Here is a 17583-nt window from a genome sequence, read left to right as displayed (position 1 = left end):
TTGAAGTGCTTTGCTGTGTAGTGCCTTTGGAAATATGATTACTAAACATTCAAATATTAGCTGAAGTGTAGCTGATGGCAGTGACTATTATCCATCTAATGAAAAATCACTTACAACCACTAACTAAAAATGTGCAGTTCCCTTTTGAATCCAATTCTTAAGTCATATTTTCATTATGTTTGTTCTTAAAGGTTAGAATTAATATGATCACAAATTTTTTTTTTTTGCTAAAATAAATTTGAAAGACTTCATCACTTGTTAAAAAAAAAAAAAGAAAGGTCTGAGTTTTAAGTTTGTAAACTGTTTGATATGCTGAAGATAAAAAGACCTGCTTTAAACATGTTTCTACTCAGGAAGCAGCTAGATCTATCATTAAATGACCTTAAAGATAATCTAATTCCCCATCTGTTTCTGTCTAGTTATGATCATGAATGGAGGCAGAACACGCAAAAAAAAGTCACAGCAGGGGTAGCAGGAGTTTTTCATATATATGCTAAATATTTACATGGGAAGATTAACACCATTGCAATAAGTGGCAGCATACCTGCTTACTGATTTTTTTAACGTTTATTTTTTTGCCTTTAATGTTACACTTGCCCATCAGGTTCACTATAAGAGTAAACTAATGATATTCTAGTTAGCTGTTTTGCTCTGAGGTTCTCACTTAAAAGTTATTGGAATACATTAAAGAGTAATCTGCTTCCACTGCAAAAACTGGATTTTTTTTTAATAAGTTTCAGCCAGGCCTTATTCCTGTTGAGGATGATTCCTTAAATCATCTTACAATTCCTCCTATAAGAAGAATAAAAATAAATAAATAATAATATATATATATAAAACAAACAAACAAACAAACAAACAAAAAACACAGGATCTACCATTCTGAAAAATCCTACATTTGACCTTTTGATGATGATTTATTATAAACAAATTAAAGTTTATGTAAATGAGATTTCTTTCAGCTGGTTTTGAAAGATGACTGCTTACTGGCTGCTGTTTTGTTTTTGTGTTTTTTTTTTTTCTGAGATTTTCTGCAATTTAAGGTGAAGTTTGCTTACAAACTAACTGGAAAGTTCTTGAAGCTTAGCAAAGGGAAGATAATGAATGGTGTGATGGCAATACTGACTTACATGCTTTGTATTCGGTTTCTATTGGTGTTTTTATCAAGCACAAAAAGCGTTTTTCAGACAAACCCCGAAGCTATCCAAGAACACAGATTTAAGGACTGGGCTGTCCAAAAACTCAGATTAGGCAATTTAAATCTATTGATAATCCTCAGCCTCTGTGGGTTTGGCAGATCTCGACAGAAAGCTGAGCTAACCAGCCCCAAAATAGGTGCTGTAAAGCTGTGTTTGGTTTTGATTTCTGCCATGCCCTTTGTGGTAAGATGTATTTTGGGACCGAGAGTTTTGCGAGCTGAATGCTGAAATTTTGGGCATCTCTGTGCAAATTGTCTGTGGGCAAGGATTAGGGACTAGGATTAAATGCAAAAAGGCAGGCTGCAGAACCAGGCCGGTCGTGTAATGTTGCCGGAGCTCGGGCAGTGAGTTGAAGCCTGACCCTACCCAAATTTATCTGAATGTTGGAGCAGCCAAACGTGCTGCTGGGCTGCAGTCCGGGCTGTGATTTGGGCTGGGGCAGGGATTACGGTTAGTGGAAATCCAGAGGCGGCTGGGCTGCTGGCCGCCGTGCTCCATGTGGTGTTTGGGGGTAGACGTGGTTTCCACATCCCTGCAAAATGGTGGGGTTGTGAGGAGGAAGAGCAGGGCGAGGGCTGCAGGTGGCTGGGGCCTGGCAGCCCACAGCAAAAAGCTGGGGCTGCCAAACAAGGTTTATTCTTGCCAGAGGAGACAGCTTGAGAGCACAAAAACTCTGCTGGGTCCCCTGGCACAGCACCTTGTGCCTGGTTTTGAGCTGAGCGAGAAGTGGGGCCTTGCCAGGGATGGAGCTGCCAAAGCGGAGGCCAAAGAAGGCCCGAGGCCTTCTGCCGGCCCTCGGACATGTGCTGAGGGTTGCTCCGAGGTGTTAGGTGCGCCTCATCTCGCTTCTTGGGTGGTGAACGTCTTGGATAACGTGGTTGAGGGGTACTGGTGGATCCCCATGTGGTGTGCTCCAGGCTGTCAGATATTCAGGCTCTGCCTCCCCTGTGCAGCATCAGGGCTGGCGTGGGCAGCCCTGCCTCTGGCTGGGAGAAGTGCCATCCGCTGTGTGGAAGGGCTTTAAACATCTCCCCAAATTCCCCGGCTGAATCGATAGTTTCAGGAGAAGTTCCTGGGACAGCATCTGTTCAGCTCGTTTTGATCCAAGCTCACAAGAGCATCAGCCGTGTTCTGCGTAAAAATCAGCAGTAAATAAAAACGCCTCCAAGAAAAAAGAACCAAACAAGCTGCCCAGCGGTAAAACCAGGTCCTTTTCTCAGTCAGTGTTGCTCTGTGCTAGCACTTCTGCTTATTGCAGGCACAGTTAGCTTCTTGCTTTTGTACAGAAGCCCCTTGAAAGAAGCTTGGTCATGTTGCATGTACAGCTGTGTCTGAGCTGTCGGCTGGACATTGATAAAGTGCAGTGTCTTCATTGAGGAAATGCCATTGGAAATATGAAGAATGCCATTTCATTATGTTAACATATTCACAGTTCTGATAATTATCTCTTGTTTAGAGAAAGGCAACCGAGTAAGGAGAGCGTAAACACTGAAAAGACATTTCTGAGATGTCTGAGGCATGATGAAACTGAGGAGGTGTTTCCCCTTTTACCATAAACCTGCATAGCGGCTTGGCCCAGTCGCTTTGCCTGCTTCTCGCCTGTTCATTAAATGAAGGAAATGGCAGTCGCAGACCATGCTGAGCTCTGAGAGATTGCTGCTGGCCCCAAGACTTCTTTTCCCTAAGGATGATTTTGCTGGAGAAACGTCAAATACCTAGAAAGAAGACTTAATAGAGAAAAAAGCATATAGAGCAAATGGGCTTATCAGGTTCTTCTGTTATCTTCATCGTTTTAGGCTCTGGGGCCCCTTTCTCCATGTCTCGACTTCAGCTCTAACTCAGCTGTGGTTATCTGTTGTCCTTAATCTCCAAAATGTAATTTGTTCTAGTCACTATACCTTGCAGCAGATTTCCTTTTAGAAATTGTTCGACCCTCTTCTGATGCCAAGCAGCTCATCGTATGCTGGCAAGCAGTGGTGCCAAGATGCACGTACCCAGCCCTCTGCTCAATCTGATCGCACAGGATAAAGCCCCGGCTAGTGTGCAAGAGGAGAACTGAGTTTTTAATCTGGAATTGATCAACCACGTCTGCTGGCAAGTGTTGTGAGAGCAGGCAGCTGTGCGGAGTGACCCTTGGTTGGATTCCTAGGTGCTAGGGAGACTTCCGAATGGATCTGCAGCAATCGTTTCCCCTTATGTGCTAGCATTCAGAAGCAGAGGTTCATCTCAGGAAGTTAATCACCATTTGATTAATCACATTATAATTTAGGTATTTAGAGAGGCTTATTTTGCAAAAGGCAAGTTTATGAAGTAAATCCCATTGGCTGTCTGCTTTCAGCAGAGGAAATAGAAATGCTGGAGCAAATGCACACAAATACTCTCCTAGAGGCTGTGGAAATAACTCTTGGTCATAGAGCAGCTGTCATGGCTTAGCAGAGGAATGGGTAAGGTGATGTAGCAGGTTCTTGCTGCTTTGTGAGTCCTGTTGTTTCAGAACTATCCAGGCAGTCACAGTAACTCCTCAGTAAGGGATAAATATTCATAACAGATCTTCATGAACTTTGTGAAAGTTTACGGGGAAAAAAAAAAAAAAAGTCCAGTGGGTCCCATGTATCCTATTGCTTTCTAAGATAAAAAAAAAAGCGTGGTGGTTTTTTCCTTTTTTCATTTTCTTTATATGTACTGTTGTACATCCTTCTGTGGTCATACATAAAGATCGCTATCCCCAGACATCACAGTAGGGTGTAAATGAAACTTGCTGGCTCAGTTCACCATTCATTCCACCACTCAGCAAAGCAAGCTTGTTGGTCTATTTTCATCATTACCTGTGCCATCTGGCTTTTTTATAGGGGGCCTCAGCAGTTGTGTAGAGGCCTGACAGAACCCCTTGGGCTCACCTGCCCAGGGTAGAAGGAGGTCAGGGACTTTGATGACAGTGGCTACGTTGGCTGAAAGTTACTTTCTGTGGCTTCATGTGTTAGACCAAAAATGTCAGTCTCTGTATGTGTTTTTCTCCCCAGTATTGATCAAAAAGTTCTTTGTAATGGCATTAGGTCTGTTGATTCCATCTCATAACTTGAGATATCTGAGTTTTGTTTTAAATGGTGCTTTTCATTTAAATGCTTCTCGTGTATTTTTCTGTTGTATGTGTTCAGATAAGACATTCGAAGAGGTGCGTGCTGGACACCTCTTTGTCAGTGTGGGCATAGACTCAGCAGTGCATAGATTTTTGAATTGGCTCTCAACAAGAACTGGTAGGGTGAAAGATGAAGAAGGAAGAGGAAATCCTGAGAAACATCATGAATATGTGTGATACTGATGACGTAGCTGAGGCTGTAGGTTTGGGTGAACTGAATACGCTTCATTTGTGGAAGACACTGAAGTGGAAGGGACACAAGAAAATGCAACACTTAAATCTAATGCAAGAGGTGACTCTTAACATCAGCATATTGAGACATTTATGCCTGAGGCTAGTAAGAGACATTTAGCCCTATTATTATTGACAAAAATTAATTTTATATTTTTAATTTGTTATTGATGTTTTGCTGGTACAACAATGCATAAGGTCAGGAACATCCATACGTGTTTTTTCGTATACTTCCATGATTTGCATGACTGGAATCTTCCAAAGAAGAAATTAGGTAAAATATTAAGGAACAAAAAATATTTTCTGTAGGCTTTAAAGCCACCTGTCTGTAATTCATGTAATATCAGTGGTTCCAAACTTGAACTTCTGTCTTTCCATGGGTGACTCGTACACCTCAGTGAGTACAACATTATGATCTGCTTGCTTATATAAGCATTATATTTCTGCATGGAGCAGAATTTTTTTTTCTGGAGATCAAAAACTTGCTACTTGCCAAGCAGTCAACCTGATGCCCAGTAGTCTGAAGGCTGATAAAGAATAAAACTGTATGTCCAAGACACCATAATTTGTGAAGTGAAAAGCATGGTGAAGCAGGCTTTGATTTTTGTCAGTGCATTTTTCTAATTGTCTAAATTTATTGTTGCACCCAATAATAGATGGATAGGATAAGCTAAGGGTGGTTGCTTGATCTGGATCTATAAATTTAATGTGACTTCAAGCCTACTTCAGGTGACATTCTGTTTCCCAGCACCTTTAATTTAATTTGAGAGACTGAGCTTTTTTTTTTTTTCTTCCCCAAAGGTTATATTTTGTATTCCGTAGTGGCTTCAAAGGGATAGTTGAAATGCTGCTATAAAAATGCACTGATTGAAGTGATGCTTACAACATTCAAGTAGCAGATTTATGGCCTGGAAGAGAAACAGGCGCTCTTTGGTGTTTGAGAAGTGCTAGCCTAATTTTTTTTCTTTCCTAAATTTTTCTAAGAATATTTAAATTTACTAACACTTCCAATTTTGGTGTCTGTGCTGTTTCTGTGCTTAGCAAAGCCCCTTCTGTCACTTAGTGAGGACGCTCAGCACAAGGAGCACACACGGTCTCCGGCTGCTGGGTCCTCCCAGCCCATTTCTCCTGCATGGGTTTGTGGTGTGCTGTCAGTGGCACTAATCACTCCCCATTGTCTTCTAAAAAACTAATGCCAGACATCCTTTAGATCCCATCCTATCTCTGTCGCATTAATTTCAAGGAGACATCATTAAAATATTGTGTGCATGGGTCTCTGGTTTGTGAAGCCCTGGCATAATTAAAAGTTATAGCTTTCCAGTAAGAGTGAATAAATTCGCAGGATCTTTGTTACTTTATTCAGTTTTACCCAGAAACAAGCACTGCAATCAGTTTTTCACATAGTGTTTCTTACAACCTGTGAAAGGAAATGCCTCTTTCCGAAGAACATTTGACGTACTGAATGCCTACTGATTTGTTCAGAGTTAAGTGTTTTGAGAATTTCATTAATCCCAAACATATTCCCTCACTTTGTGCTGTAATCAACTGCTAGCTTTTTGCTCTGTATTGCACATAAATGCCAAAATCACTGCTGAACTTCAATGCCTCTTTCCCGGAATGGCAATTTGCAATGGCTTGGCAATGTCAAGTACAATTTTCTCGGTTAAAATAAGTGATTTCCAAAGAGCGCTGTGGATTTTGCTTTTATTTTCTTTGTCAAAACGTAAATATCACAGGTACGTAGCAAATCAGAAAAGCATCTAGCAGTTACTTTAATGTACTGTTAATGACCCTTTAGATCTGGATTTGCAGTTGGTTTTCTCTCCCCTTTTGAGGGCTGCGTGTAATGTGTAAGATATGAGTCCTGCCGTCCTTGCAGCCCGAATAACATGGGCTTTTGGAGGAACAGCCTTGCTGCATTGGTGGCGTGTACCTGGCAGGAGGATGGGAAGCGTGTTTGACCCTTCCTCTTGCCAAGGTGATGTCAGTTGGGATCCTTTCACTTCCCACTAAATATATCTGAAGTGAAGGCTTTATCTGCATGTGTCAAATCAGCTTTTACTCATTCCTCACGTGCTCTCTCCTACCTCCCCCTCCTTCACTTTACTGAGATTTATCTCCCAAAGGTTATACGTGTGGCTTTTAGAGACGAAAGATATGTGCTGATTTAGAGGTGCGACTGTGCAGGAGTGCTGTTCTGTGCTACACTGCGATGTGATTCAATCCCTCAGCTTGTTCAGTCATCTTCGGGCCGTACCTAAACACACACTCATCTCCACATGTGCAATATATATCATCTGTGCACTAGTTGACATTTTCAGTGGAATATAAACGTGATAAAGAAGGCTGTTCTTCTTGGTACACCAAATAAATGCTAATCGATGTTTTTGTTCTGTGTTTCTGTGGAAGTGGTATAAGTACTGACTGCAGTTTATGTAATTTCTTTTTGCAACAGAATGCAGTAAGTATGACTTGTTTGCAGTGCCGGTTTTGATGCATGCCAAATTTTAACTTTCTCATCTAGAGCTGTGCGAGTTTTGCAGTCTCTGATTGATAATTGCAATTGGTGTGAGGGGCAGAATTTGATGCGGCTGAGAAAGTTTGCTGATCAGCTGTGATTTTGCTCTCCCTAAAACTAAATTGATCAAAGTAATCTGTGCTGCCTCAATATTTTCTAATCTGCTTGTGTGTTCTTAATCATAGTGACCAGATCCTTAATTTAAGCATTTAAATGATTGCAGTTGCCTATAGTAATAATAAAAAAAAATAAAAAATCTATTATCATAACTTGAGATTCACAGGTATTGTAGAGCACACTTATTTCTTAGTGGAAGAAGGTAAAGTGGTTTATTATGCAAATATGCAGCCTTCCCTATTTAGCAATGTGCTCTTGAGGAATAGAATAGAGAAAAAAAAAAAGAAGTTGGGGTGGGTGGAGGAACCACAGAGCCCAGACGAGAAGACCAGCGGTAGATATCCCAAATTACTCCTGATTGCAGTTATTGCTGCAGACATATGTATACAATTCTTACAGTATTAATGGCTCTTAAAAGCACTGGTTAGGAAAAAAAAAAAAAAGAAGCTGCTGATGTTCCCTTTTTCTTTGAAAGTGGCCCTCAGAATGGGCGTCTGGCCTCCAAACTGCACTCATTTAACATCCTGGAGATGAAGAGGAAGCGCTGCTTTTATCCTGCAGTCCCGGCCCTGGCGATGTCAGGAGTAGAGCCTCAGTTGCACCGGTGTGCGAGAGGGGTCCCTGGGGGCTCCTCTCCTAATTCTCTGCCCTGTGCATTCCCTGACACCGCAGGTGTCCGTATGACTCGTCCCAAGTTGTTGGTACAGAGGCATCACGAATATAAACCAACAGTTTCTGCTCTCTGCAGTGGAGGAAGCCTCAGGGAAGGGTTAGGGCTAAATTTCCCAAACTAATCTCACTCTCCATAAAATATGGCTCAAACCATCACATCACAAAACCAGGAGGAGTAGTTAATAAAGCAGCTCACGGGCTTGCAACTGCTGCAGTAACCTACTCCAGCTCAGCTCCAGCGTGTTTCCACAACAGCCAAATGCAAATGTTTTATCTGACAGGACAACAGCTTTGAGCAATTCATTATCAACTACTGTAATGAGAAGCTGCAGCAGATCTTCATTGAACTTACCCTCAAAGAAGAGCAAGAGGAGTACATCCGAGAGGTATGTAGTATGCTATCCGTGCTCACATTGGGTGAAACCATTCTGCTGTGCAAACATTTTTGAAAATTGAGTCAAGTTCCTGCTGTATAATCCCGAGGATATAATATGAAGCTTTGACATGCCTTTTTTTTTCTTTTTTTTTGTGTATAATGGGGAAACTCATGAAACGTAATTACTGCAATTTGCTTCTCGAGTGGTATTTTGAACACTCTGGAAAACATAAACTGTACGATGTCACTGCAGAATGCAAATTCTGAATGATTTTTTTTTCAATCCTTTACCCTGCTTGTACCTCCATATGCATTAGCATCTCATCCTGGAAACGTTATTGCTGATAGTTGAAAAAAATCAGAATATCTGAATGACAGACTGGATTTTTCAGATGTCATCTAAATTTAGCCTTTTTTCTTCCACCCATTAAAAAAAAAAAAAAGGAAACAAAACAAAACAAAACAAAACAAAACAAAACAAAAAAAAAAAAAAAAAAAAAAGGACCCTTAGAGCTTAGAAATTTTGATCTCAGATGCTTGCACTGAAATGGGCTTTTTCCCTTCTAATCAGTGTGAGCGTGCAGAGAGCTGTGCTGACCCGGGCTGGGCAGGAGGCAGCTGGCCCAGCTCCAGAGGAGTGCATGGGAAGCTGACACTGATGGGGGAAAGGAATGGAGAGTGGGTTTGGCAGCTGCTCAAGGGCAGTCGTTTTGCGCAGATAATGTTAGCAGGAGATGATTCCATGGTGTTTTTTTTTTTTTAATAAATAAGATGTTGGTAAGCATATAGAACTAAATGCAAAAATAGTTAACCGGAATATAATTTAAATTGCCTGGGGGGAAAAGCTCCATCAGTTGTTTTCCTGTTCAAACTTTTTATTTTTTTTTCCTGTAGGGAATTGAGTGGACTCATATTGAGTATTTCAACAACGCTATAATTTGTGACCTAATAGAAAATGTAAGTTATATTAACAATCGCCATGAATAATTGATAATGCATGTATTGAATTTAACTACAAAATCTCTACACATCCTCCGTATACTTCGCTTTTATAGAATCAACCCCCTGTTCGTATTAATCATCTATTTTTGAATGGCAAGCATTTGTTTTATTAACAGTTTTTTCATAATATTATGTTTTTCTGCATTAGAAATGGTCAGCAGCGCCTACACAAGAAAAAAGGAAACTGAAATGTTTACATTTAGTGGTGTTTTCATTAAAAGATATCATATGTGATATTATAAATAATGTGTTTTTTTTCTCTATGGAAACCAGAAAATTCAGTGATTCGTTACTGAGTGCTTTAACTACAACAAATACTTGTATCTAATAAGAGCAGTTCCTATGGACTTAGCAAGGCAAATTCCTTAACAATCAGAAAATAAAGGTTTTTAACAATTAATATAAAATGTCTGCTGGTTTTACTCATAAACTGGCTACTTTCATTTAAGTTGGCGTTTCTGTGGTCTGAGTAAATGACGTGAAATTCCCAAGTAAAAGGAAGTTAGAAGATTCCAGTCTCTGAACAGCCTTTTAAAAACGGAGATATAAAAATCTGTTGGGATTGGGGATGGGTAAAGGAGAACTGGCCATACCTTGAGATGGTTTGGGGGACGTTTTTTTGGGTTGTGGAAGTCCCACAGAAAAGAGCAGTCTCCCTTTTATGCGTATGTACACATGATGAAAGCAGACACTAAAACTCCTGTCTTGAAACTGCAGAACCAAACTGGAATCCTGGCCATGCTAGACGAGGAGTGCCTGAGACCGGGGACTGTTACCGATGACACCTTCTTAGAAAAGCTGAACCAAGTCTGTGCCACTCACCAGCATTTTGAGAGCAGGATGAGCAAGTGCTCCCGGTTCCTCAATGACACCTCCTTGCCTCACAGCTGCTTCAGGATTCAGCATTATGCTGGCAAGGTACCTACTGATGCTGGGAGCATGCGGTGTTTGGAGAGTGGTGCTTCTGTGTGGAGTGTGGGTTTGGGGCAACGGGGAGGCTCCTCATCCATCAAATGATATTACAGTAATGGTGGAGGACTGCCTGAGTAAGTAGTCGATGTGAAAATCCAAACCTGCCTTAGTTTTTTTACACTTAAACCTAAGATACTGGTTTCTGGCTGGAAGATTTTCAGAGATCGTGCTGCTGTAGCCAAAACCAAAGGCAGGGCTCCCTTCAGCACAGGGGCTTGGTGTCCCAGGTGCTTCAGTGGTAGAAGGTTTGTGCTGCTAGGTCTCTGAAAACAAAAATACTGCTTAGAAAGACAAAAACTCACACGCAGCTGAAGGCAAGATATTTTGGGAAGCACGTTCTTTGTCATTGAACTAGGTGAAGTCCTTGGTTATGGTCCTATGGCCTTGGTCCTATGGCAGCTGTTACACATTATGTATTTGTTAAGGAGAATTTGTAATTGCCTGTCAAGGATTAACGCTTAGGTATTTGTTGGTTGTCATAATTCAAGGTAAATTGTAAATACCCTGATGCTTTGCAAAAAAAAGCAAGCAGACTGTGGCTTTGCAGCCAGTGAGGGTCTTCAGTTGTTACTGACATTCACTTGCACAACAGAGCAGTCAGTAAATTCCAGCTATTCTGGGATTGTTTTTCCATCCTCAGCTGAGAACATTTTGATCTGGTCACTGGACAACAAAGGTTTGACTCTTCTGTTGTGAAATCTAAGCAAGCACATATCAACAGTATTGTCACTCGTGGCATTTGTCACACCTATCAGAAACTAGAAAGGTGTACACTAAAGAAAAACATCACTGAAGTTCATAGTCACTTACTGCTGTGTGAAATATGGCCACGTCAGTATTAGTTTGATATTCTGCATACACAGTACACATCTACACAGAACTATCTGTGAAATCATGAAACTGAAGAGTCCATATTATCAGCCTGGTAACTTGTCATAATTAATCAAACTAAATTAAAAAAGCCAGTAGTGCTCTGAGATCTACATGACGTGCCTCTGGATGCCTCCTGGGTCTCCAGCTGCGATTATGGATGTTGTCATTGGACTGTTTTCCTGGTAAGAGTCCTTGTAAGTAACAGTCCCCTAAGGACTGCATGGATAACAACTTGCTACTGAGCTCTCAACAGTGTCACAGGTAATGTTTCATATCTTGTTTAGTTAGGCAAATAAAGTAAACCTTAGCACTTTGAAGAAGGACATTTTTACTCTTGTGATTTAAAACAGAGGGAGAAAATGTTTTATCAACCAAAAAAAAAAAAAGATCTTTGGGGGTATTTGCAAGCAGTGGTGTATCAGTTATTATGGAAGACCATCTTTCATTTGTTTTGAATGCTGAGAAAGAAGAGGAAATCAGTGTCTTGGTGCAGCCTAGAACTAACCTGTGTTATGTAGTCTAAAACATGCTCTGATGAGACTTTTCTGTATTGTTCAGGTTATGTACCAGGTGGAAGGATTTGTTGACAAAAATAACGATCTTCTGTACCGTGACCTCTCCCAGGCCATGTGGAAGGCCAGTCACTCTCTTATCAAAGCGTTGTTCCCCGAAGGTAACCCTGCCAAGATCAATCTAAAGAGACCACCGACGGCAGGGTCACAGTTCAAGGCGTCGGTAGCTACCTTGATGAAGAATCTTCAGACAAAAAATCCAAACTACATTAGGTAAATTACTCCATGGTAAATTTATATTAGGCTAAGTTAAATAATATCTTGATATCCGAGGACAGGTCAAGAGAAATCTAAGGTTTAAATTTACAATAATAGCTGTTGACTTGCAGTGCTGCAACCAAGCGTCCTTGTTCGTTTCCCTTTGCAGGTGCATCAAACCCAATGACAAGAAGGCTGCCCACATTTTCAATGATGCCCTGGTGTGCCACCAGATCCGCTACCTCGGTCTTCTGGAGAACGTCCGGGTCAGGAGGGCAGGTTATGCATTCAGGCAGGCATATGAGCCGTGCCTGGAAAGGTACAAAATGCTCTGCAAGCAGACTTGGCCCCACTGGAGAGGGCCAGCCAGGTAGGAAACCCTCTTATTCTCACCTCTCCCATTTCAATGAGTAACATGATTATCTTCCATACATTCTGATTTTTTTTTTCCTTTTTTTTCTTATTTAATGAAAATTTAAATAAGGTAATTTAAAGATAATTTGACAAGTAGGCCAATGTAGCTCAAGTGTTTTACTTGCATTTCATTCTCTTACCATTGTTCTGGACTTTGGACGAGTTTTTTTATTGGGAAAAGGGTTGGTTCTACAAAATCTACTCTTTTCAATTGTCTAAAAAATACAGTTCCGTGGCAAAGGAGTTGGTTTTAGTAATGAACTAATCTACTGATGGAAAAGATTTTTGCATGTGAGCAAGGACGTCACCTCGTTTTTTCAAGTGTATGACAGCTTTTACTGATTCGGGTCTCAGAGAGAGATGGGAGTGGAATGAAAATGACTGGAATGATCAGAAGGACACATCTTTAATAATCAACTTTCAAAGTATCGGAACATCCATTTCTATGAAGGCAGTCATGCAATTTTCCCGTCCTTTCAAGAATAATTTTACATAATGATTGCTAAACAATGAGATAATACCTCTTGCAAATCAATTGGATGGACTATATAATTTTAAATTGCATAATATTCACATATGCCTTGACAAATAACTTCCTGGGTAGGCAAATGTACTTCTTTTAATTCTTTTTGCATGTGGCCATCAATAACATGATTTAAATCGGATTTATGATTTCTTTCATAGCAGATGGCTATCTTTAGCTACAATTCAAATTTTTAAGTTATCAAGATAGTGCTAGGAGCACTATATTGATAATAATACAGTTTTAATTACAGTATTATACTGTGTTAAAGTTCTTACAAAGATTTGTCCCTTCTTTTTGTTGGCATTTATGAAGAGCTGTTGGTAGTGTGGAACATTAGCTTGTCAGTGTTTGTTTTACATTTTTATGATAGTGTGAGAGCCCTTTCTTTTTTCTTTTTTTTTTTTTTTCCCAAATAAAATCATAGAAGTAAGAGGAAAAAATAGGCCAGTGCTGATGCTGTTAAATGAAAATTGCTCCTTTTTCATCAAATTATTCTGCATCTTTACAGTGATTATTCTTGCCTTCAGCTAAACAAACAGTGAGTAAATGAGTTAGGTTTTCAATCTGCTTATGTCAAGCACTATTTAAGAATTGAAAATGCGCTTTCGTATACTTTCCATAAATTAATCTATGAATATGTAAACCGAGAAGTTTGAGAGCTGGAGGTCATGTTTGCTAAGCTCATTTACTTGTTATTAGGGCTGGTGTAGAGGTATTGTTTAACGAATTGGAAATCCCTGAAGAAGAATTTTCATTTGGTAGATCAAAGATATTCATCCGCAACCCAAGAACGGTAAGTGAAAAATGTCTTTCCCTGCAAAATCGAGCCATCTTTCATGAGGATAGCCTGCTATGAACTGCATAATTTGCTAGCTTGTTATTACAGCTTTTTCTAGATACCAGGCTTTGAGATAGTGGTAGGGAATATACCATTAAAAAATGCTGTTTAATGTTAGACCCATTAAAATTGGTATGAATGAACATTGAACATTTATGAAGACTGAAGAAAAATCAATATAATGCTACAATAACTGTGAGCCTGAGTTTAATGTAACTTTCATGCGCTGACTTGTGGCAGTATATCTTCCATAAACCTTGTTGATGTATCTGTCCATTGCTCTCGAGGTAAATAAACCAAAAGGTGTCTGAGGGGATGGGGACTTGAATGAAGGAGAGATTTCTCTTATAACTATACTTACGTTTTTTTTTTTTCTTTTCTTCCCTGCTGTTTTTCTTCCAACATCAAAAAAAAACTTAAAAAAAAAATACATACAGCTCTTCAAACTAGAAGATTTGAGAAAGCAGCGACTGGAGGACCTGGCTACTCTCATCGAGAAGATTTACAGAGGTTGGAAGTGTCGCACACGCTTCTTGTTAATGAAAAAAAGCCAGATTGTGATTGCTGCCTGGTACAGGCGATACGCAGTAAGATATTGTCCTTTCTAGCTCAGTGGTGGGGAGAAGAATTTTATTATTTATTATGGGTTTTCAAATTCTTCCTCAATTTATGTGGAGAAGGGTTGAAAGAATTCAATTTTATATTAGTATTTAAACACTAAAAAATGTCCATAGAAGAAAATTGCTAAGTGTTTACTTTGTGCCTTTGCTTAAATAATTAAAAAGCTCCCTAGAGTCCTTCAGCTCTGGGAGAGCAGGATTTTGTGGCACAGCTGGGGAGAGCCTTTTCCATTAGGCTGAACCAAATGCTGTGTACTTAGAGTGCTCTCAAAACATATGGTTAATGCGTAAAAATGTTTGGTAATATTACGTGTGCAGTTCTGTGGAATTCAGTCATTCCTAAAGCTTTTTGTATTTTTGCCTTATTTGGAACCTTTGCATTTGAGGCTCAAGAATGCTGCCTGGGAGGAGCCCAAGGATTCATTTTAATTATAGCTCTTAAGAATCATAGTTCAGTAGTTTTTATTGGTGCAGTTCTCAAAGTTTCAGACCTCTTTGTAGGTTGGATCTTCTGTTCCATTATGAGCTGAGCAGTACTGTTAGATGACTCTTTTTTCTTCAGTTACTGAATAACGTGAGCTTACATGACACACAAGATTTACTGTTTTCAGGTTTTAAATTCTCAAGCGTCTCAGGTGCATTTCCTGAGACAACCTTGTGTACATACCAGAAAGCCTGATAAAATAGCGTGTGAAATGGAGAGAAAGCATCTTCTTAAACTGGAAGTTGCAGAGCGCACAATCACTCATTTTCAGTTGATGAGCACTTCCATTTATCATCTTGAAGGCCTTTAGCATGTGGTTCAGTTATCTTGGATAATGAGAGCAAAGTATGGCTGATTAGGATAAAGCGTGGTTATTTATATCTGAGAAGAAATGCTTTTACACTGTAGAACTCCTCTCTCTGAACTGCTGTGATTGAATGCTCAGCAGTATCAGAGCTGGATCGCACAGTGCCTCTACAGCTACTTTATGATCTCATGATCTTAATGAATTGAAAACGGGGTTGCCACAACTCTGTTGACACATCTTTTAATATAACGAAATGAAAACAAATACATGACCGAGTTCACATCACTGTTGATTTCTTAGCTGTAGACCCTTACTGAGTCTTCAGTCCTTCTGGCTCACTCACAGAGATGTTCACTGTGATTGAGCAGGCTGAGTGTGAAGCCCAGAAGCATTATTGCAAAGTTTGCCAACTGTTACATTTTTAGTATGATACTAACCACTAGCCTACTGGAGAACTGCGCTTTTTAGATAGAAAATGCTTGCCTGTGCTGAAAATTTATTGTTCAAACCAGTGTACTGGGATAATATTCCAACATGTTATTCAGAAATTCATGGTGTATTTGTTTTTTTTTTTTTTTTTTTTTTTTTTCTATTCCTATGTTATCATCAGTATTTGGTGTTATAAAGTGGCTGCAGGTAATAGGACCAGCACAAATCTCGTGAAAAGGCAATGAAAAGCATAGCCAACAAACTTGAGCATTTGTGACAGTTTGCATGCTACCCTGTTGGGAAAGACAGATAAAGCTGTTACTGTTAGCATTTAATCCGTGTAACGCTTGTGCTGCTGACCATGAACTGTTTCTGTAAACAGCGAGTGGCATTGTCCCCATGGCATTGTTGGATGGGCTTTGTTTCCTCTTAAGTTGAACACGCAGTCTGTGCTCTGATCTGCTTGTTAGAAACTGTTTGTGTTTTACATTTATGGCTTCTACCCGTAATTATATTTTCAGGTGTTAGTAAAGAATGTTTTGTTATACAATATCCCACAGTCGCAATATTGTAAGCATCATATATTTATTTCCAATGCAGCAACAAAAGAAGTATCAGAAGATAAAGAGTTCAGCTATTATAGTACAATCTTACATCCGGGGGTGGAAGGTGAGTTCCCTCTTGCTACAGCTCTGCCTGCATGGTGAGTTAAGGAGTAGGTAAGGAAACACATTCCAAGTGCACCAAGCCTCATACCTTTCATGCCTTCCTGGCATGAGTTTGGGTCAGTGACAGCAGGCCTAAAATAAACAGTTTAGATCACCCAGGCAGTATGTTACTTGGGGTAAGTCTTTAGTTCTCTTCTGTGTGCTAAGTAGAGGGGCAGAAGAGTGCTATACTCACTGTGAGCAAGTGCCTCGACATTGCTTGCTTGTCCTCTGGCTCAATTTGCAACAACTTTGCTTCTTCTCTGAGAGGTTTGTTCTTCATGAACAGAGAATCCTGTGGCCATAGGAGAGACTTAAGGAGTGATGCTGTAATAAGAGGTAAAAGCGAGGGTAACAGCCACATGAAACAGCCGCAATGCTTAAAGCAAGAACTGTTGTGCAGCCTCAGTACAAAAATGCCCCTGGGCTCCTCTGTTTTCTTGTTAACCTTTCTCCACCCCACTAGCTGTGACTTCCTCTTCTATTTAGGGAAGAGAAAACTGTGTTTAACTCTGGAGTCAGTTCCCTTCCTATCGGTCAGGGAAAGGACTGCAGTTACTACCTGGGTGTCAACAGCCCTCTTCTGCCCAGCAGACTTTAAGCTCTGTCAGCAATAAACTAGCATAATTTGGTTTTATTATTTGTCTTGAGTTTTAACTTTGTTGTCTTTTTTTTTTTTTAATGAATTAAAAATATTCTGGCAGTCTAACTGTTGATGTTCTGTCCTTTCCCGTGGGTGTTATTCAAAGAAAACTGGGTAAAAGCATCATCTCAAGCTATTATTTTTTTTTTATGTTCTCTCAAGGGAGAACATATTTTTTGTGGTACCAGTGCTGTGGATAAAAGCCTGGTCTGACAGCAGCGTTAAGCGTGACCTACAACCTTGCAATTTTCTTGTGTTTTATTGCTTATTGCAGACTAAAGGGATAAGGCATACACTGTGTAGAAGAAAAGTCTCACTGCCATAATACAGATAGTTAGAGATCTTGGATTATGTCGAATATGTTATTTTTAATTGTTTACAGGCTCGGAAACTTCTTCGGGAGCTTAAGCATCAGAAGCGTTGTAATGAGGCTGCCACAATAATTGCCGCTTACTGGCATGGGACCCAGGTAAGAAAGTGGCAACAGATCCTGCACTTGTTTGTCTCTGCATAGAATGAAGAATGCCCTTGCGCATAAAGCTACCTGGGAATATCTTCAATGGCTTAAACTGCTGATTTTTTGTTTCTCTTTGCTGCTAACATGTTTTAGCTGGTGCAATCTGGGAAGCTGGGACACGCTTTAGTATTTGCTGTTTGTAGTGACTGGTTTCTTTTTCTTTCTTCCACCGTTGGGAACTTGCAGTAACCTTTTCTTCCCTAAGCTTTTCTATATCCCATTTTCAAACACA

The 17583-nt window shown here is 40.0% G+C and overlaps 1 protein-coding gene across 7 annotated transcripts in view; it reads left to right on the top strand.

Moving 5' to 3' along the window:
* Positions 1-17583, top strand: part of MYO1B (myosin IB) — a 90697-nt gene that overhangs the window by 55881 nt on the left and 17233 nt on the right. For all 7 annotated transcript variants that reach the window (XM_032190522.1, XM_032190520.1, XM_032190525.1 and 4 more), the window contains exons 14-22: positions 8155-8259; positions 9144-9206; positions 9969-10169; positions 11655-11881; positions 12036-12236; positions 13506-13599; positions 14082-14231; positions 16085-16153; positions 17217-17303. In XM_032190522.1, the coding sequence (XP_032046413.1) occupies positions 8155-8259; positions 9144-9206; positions 9969-10169; positions 11655-11881; positions 12036-12236; positions 13506-13599; positions 14082-14231; positions 16085-16153; positions 17217-17303 (1197 nt within the window). The remainder of the gene's footprint in view (positions 1-8154; positions 8260-9143; positions 9207-9968; positions 10170-11654; positions 11882-12035; positions 12237-13505; positions 13600-14081; positions 14232-16084; positions 16154-17216; positions 17304-17583) is intronic.

This window comes from Aythya fuligula, chromosome 6, assembly GCF_009819795.1.
Source record: "Aythya fuligula isolate bAytFul2 chromosome 6, bAytFul2.pri, whole genome shotgun sequence".
Taxonomy (NCBI): domain Eukaryota; kingdom Metazoa; phylum Chordata; class Aves; order Anseriformes; family Anatidae; genus Aythya; species Aythya fuligula.
This window is presented reverse-complemented; position numbering and strand designations above follow the sequence as displayed.